The 4,158-nt window shown below is 50.6% G+C and overlaps 1 protein-coding gene across 2 annotated transcripts; it reads right to left on the reverse strand.

The window, feature by feature from the left end:
- Positions 1 to 339: 339 nt before the first annotated feature.
- On the reverse strand, positions 340 to 2,809 carry LOC115417679 (growth arrest and DNA damage-inducible protein GADD45 beta). Of its 2 annotated transcripts, XR_003935183.1 has the most exons (5): positions 2,577 to 2,809; positions 1,868 to 1,969; positions 1,549 to 1,771; positions 687 to 999; positions 340 to 651 (listed from the first exon to the last, which is right to left on the reverse strand). XR_003935183.1 is itself a non-coding variant. In XM_030131706.1 (4 exons), the coding sequence occupies exons 1-4, from the start codon at positions 2,618 to 2,620 to the stop codon at positions 886 to 888; spliced, it is 483 nt and encodes a 160-aa protein (XP_029987566.1). In that variant the 5' UTR covers positions 2,621 to 2,809; the 3' UTR covers positions 340 to 885. The 2 variants fall into 2 exon arrangements, 1 of the variants encoding a protein (XP_029987566.1); XM_030131706.1 differs by having other exon boundaries at positions 340 to 999.
- Between the last annotated feature and the right edge of the window lie 1,349 nt (positions 2,810 to 4,158).

Raw genomic sequence — 4,158 nt, forward strand, 5'->3', positions numbered from 1 at the left:
TAAACTTTGTCCAGTTTCGTTAATTTTTCATTCATTTTGCTGCTTATATTTGTCTATTTTGCTCCAATATTTTTTTTTTTTATTTTGTCTAATTTGGTTCATTTTTCATTCATTTAACTGCTTATATTTGTCTATTTTGTTCCTTTTTTTTTTTTAAATTTTGTCTAATTTTGAAGTGAAAGCTAGTTGTTTGTTCTGTGCTACACCTCCACGATGTCGAACTGAGAACTGATAGAAAAGAAGATCAGCAGTTTCATGGTGTTCATCAGAACCATGACTCACACACGCACACACACGCACACACACACACACACACACACACACTATGAAACACACATCTCAGCGTGTTCTCCTTCAACAGTTTATTCACCAACAGTTGAACATGTGACCATTGAATTCACACACAGATAAAAACAGAACTGTGCTCAGGCCAGACCATCATCAGCTGTGGTCTCCATGGCAACACAAGCAGCATGGAATGATGGGATAGGTCCTGTGAGTCCTGCAGCACCTGCAGCTCAGTCCGGAGCGTCGCGTCCAGCTCCTCATTCGTTCGTTCCTTCGTTCATCAGTTCACAGTTCATGGCGCCGTCGTCACTGGGTCATGTGACGGCTCAGAACCTCCGCTCTGTGCTGGGCCTGAACCTGAACCTCCATCCGGCTCTGTGCTGGGCCTAAACCTGAACCTCCACCCTCCTCGTCCACAGAAGAACCGGTCCGGTACCGGCTCTGACAGGGGCCCAGTCCGGCTCCAGGAGGCGCTCCCCCGGTCCTTCTTCTCCTCAAACACCGTTAAGTCCTCGTCTTCGTGAGGACGGCTGTTTGGACTGTTTCCACACTCTCACCGCTCCCAAGGCGGTCCGGCTCGGCTCGGCCCGGCCCGGATCAGCGGTCCTGCAGCTCCAGGGACGGAACCCACTGGTTCCTGCAGCGACTCTCCTCACAGAAGCTGCTGACGTCCTGCAGGGCCTGACACTGCAGAGGCTGCACAGGGGGATTCTGGGAAAAAAACAGAGGAGGGAAGAGGAGGGTCAGACACATGGATGCACTCTGAGTTTATGTTTAAAAAGAAGAAAGAAAGGAACAACACAGACAGATAAAAGAAGTAAAATGAGTGAAAAATGAACAAAATTACACAAAATTTTTGTTCCTGTTTTTTTTTTTTTTTTTTAATTTTGTCTAATTTGATTCATTTTTCTTTCATTTTGCTGATCATATTTGTCTGTTTTGTTCATTTTTCATTCATTTTGCTGTTTATATTTGTCTATTTTATCCCTTTTTTTAGACAAATATAAGCAGCAAAATGAATGAAAAATGAACAAAATTAGACAAAATTTAAAAATAGGAACAACATAAATTTTGTCAAATTTTGTTCATTTTTCATTCATTTTGCTGCTACATAGATAGATAGATAGATAGATAGATAGATAGATAGATAGATAGATAGATAGATAGATAGATAGATAGACTGGGTCATGTGGTTCTGGTCGTGGATCAGGGTGTAATGTGGTTCTGGTTCTGGTCGTGGATCGGGGCCAGTGGACTCACCGTGACCAGGATGCAGTGCAGGTCCCGGGGCTCGTTCCCGTTGCTGTCCTCCGTGTCCTCCTCCAGGAGCTGGGCCAGCCTCCGCATCCCGGACACGCGCACGATGTTGATGTCGTTGTCGCAGCAGAAGGCCTGCAGGAGCGTGAAGTGGATCTGCAGGGCGATGTCATCTGCGTCCTCCTCATCTGTGGCCAGGAGGCACAGGACCACACTGTCCGGGTCCCTGCACGAGGAGGAGGAGGGGGGGCGGTTAGAGTTCTCTCCGGTGATGATGATGATGATGATGATGAGCGTGCACGCGCATGGGGCTGATACTTACACATTCATGAGTTTGGCGGATTCGTAGACCCCCACAGTCAGACAGTCCTGACACTGAGCCGCGACCAGCAGGTCCTCCAGAGCCTGAGCCACGGTCTCCATCCTGCAGACACACACAGGGGTTAGGAACAGGACCCGGACCCACAACCCAGAACCCCAGACCCGAACCCCAGACCAGGACCCGGAGCCACGTGACAAACATGACTGAACCGCGGGTTTTACGCACAGATCCAACTTCACCTCCTCTGTGCGTCTGCAGGATGGAGGCGCACAGAGGGTTAGAAACAGGACCGAAACCCGCAGACCCGGACCCCAGACCCGAACCCGGACCCACATGACAGATGTTACGCACGGATCAAACTGACTTGTTTCTGTTTTTCCTGTTTCTAACCCTCTTTTGCGTCTGCAGAATGGAGGGTTAGAAACAGGACCGAAACCCGCAGATCCGGACCCCGGACCCGGACCCAAACCCCGGACCCACATGACAGATTTAACGCAAATTTAACGCACAAATAAAACTGACTTTTCTCATAATTTTTCCTGTTTCTAACCCTGTGTGCGTCTGCAGGGTGGAGGGTTAGAAACAGGACCGAAACCCGCAGGTCCGGACCCCAGATCCGAACCCCGGCAACCGGACCCGGAACCGGACCCGCACGACAACATGACTAATCTGCGGCTTTGACGCATCAGAGTGCGTGTGTTGAACTCACTTCTTGTCGGTGGTGTTAGATCCCACTAGCTCCTCCAGAGTCATGTTGAAGTCAGTCAGGTAATCCACCAGATCCAGTTTAAAAACACAGATCCACAGCGCGTGCAGGTCCCTGGTAGTTCCGCAGTGAATATAAAAGCAGGTCCAGTCTCAGGTAGATCCAGATCCGTCAGAGGGGGAAAATTCAGAGTTAGTCCGTGTTCTGGGTCCAAACGAACGATCTGCGTCCGTGAAGCCGAAACTCTGCCGTTAAATACCGGCTGTCCGCTGGGGGCGTGCCCACGCGCAGCCCGGTGCGCTGTGATTGGTCCTCCGCTGTCAATAGATCCCCCGGACTGTGCGCCCATTGGCTGAGGCGCGCATGAGCCCACGTGGGGCCTCGGTTTCGGAGAATCCCCCGCTCCTCCCTGCACCCCCACCCCCCACCCCTCCCGCACCTCCTCCTCCCCCCGGTTCGCCCGGTGTGTTTACTGGGAGCTTTTTCTGTCAGACTGCAGGAATTTCCACACTGGCCCGCGCGCCTTTTCCCTGCGCAGTTCACCTGAGCGTCTGCGCCAGGTCGTGGTGCGTTCACGGCCTGCGTCTACCAGTAGAGAAGTGGGAGCAGGTGACCGGCCCCGTGCTGCCGCATTGTGTAACGGAGGCCCCGGTTGTGCAACAGCAGTGAAAAATAAAACAGATAGAGAAAGAATGTGGACTAATAATCACGAGGTGCGTTCACGGGAGCCGCAGATGACAGGCCACCAGGGTTCGATTTGAGTTTGCACATGAGCTGCACACAGTTACAGCCTCTGCAGCCGGTGCTAAAAATACACCCGGGTCACAGGATCACCGGGGTGGACTGTGGACCCGGTGCACAGGAGACCCGGTCCGAAGAGGTCTAGACCCGGTCCAGGAGCAAAGAGTAGGAAGAAGGGGGGGTTAATGTGGAGAAAATGTGCAAATAACTAATAAAACTAATGACATTTACACTCATCGGACCTGGATGAGCTCAAAAAGGACAAGTAAACACAAACATGCACCTGAACGCATCACAGAAGAGTAAGAAATGGGTTAATTTGGAGGAAATGTGCATAAAACTAAATATATTTAGTCTCATCAAACCTGCATCAGCTCATATAAAGAATAAACCCAGACTGTAAAGTACCAGTGAACACAAACATGCACCTGAACGCACCACAGTTTCACATTAACAGCACATTTACTCCAAAATTGTGCAATAATCAGGTGAACATGCACATATTTCTGGTCTTTGAATGTTTCAGGGATGAACCTAAACTCTGACACTGGTGGGCTCATGTGATGAAGAAGACCCTCCGACTGAAACCAGGACCCGGACGCCCCCCAGTGGCCTTAGGGGGTCTGACTGCAGCCCTGAAACCACAACAGGTCTGGACATGTGGGGACTCTCTGTGAAACTTGTCCCGGACCAGGTCCCAGAGGGGGGGTGTTGGGGGGGGGTGTTAGGGGGGTTCTGGGCTGCACAGGTTTTAGAAAGGCTTTGTTTCAGGACCGGATCTGGGACTTTAGGGGGTTTTTGGATCTGTTTGGGGATTCTGCAAAAGTTCATCCAGTCATTTTCA

The sequence above is a fragment of the Sphaeramia orbicularis genome, chromosome 4 (genome assembly GCF_902148855.1).
Source record: "Sphaeramia orbicularis chromosome 4, fSphaOr1.1, whole genome shotgun sequence".
NCBI classification, from domain to species: Eukaryota; Metazoa; Chordata; class Actinopteri; order Kurtiformes; family Apogonidae; genus Sphaeramia; species Sphaeramia orbicularis.

Coding starts and splice junctions, on each gene's coding strand:
- LOC115417679 (XM_030131706.1), bottom strand. CDS start 2,620: ATGACTCTGGAGGAGCTAGTGGGATCTAACACCACCGACAAGAA. Junction 1,772..1,867: donor TCCGCCAAACTCATGAATGT/GTAAGTATCAGC, acceptor CTCCTCGTGCAG/GGACCCGGACAGTGTGGTCC. Junction 1,000..1,548: donor TGCACTGCATCCTGGTCACG/GTGAGTCCACTG, acceptor TTTTTTTCCCAG/AATCCCCCTGTGCAGCCTCT.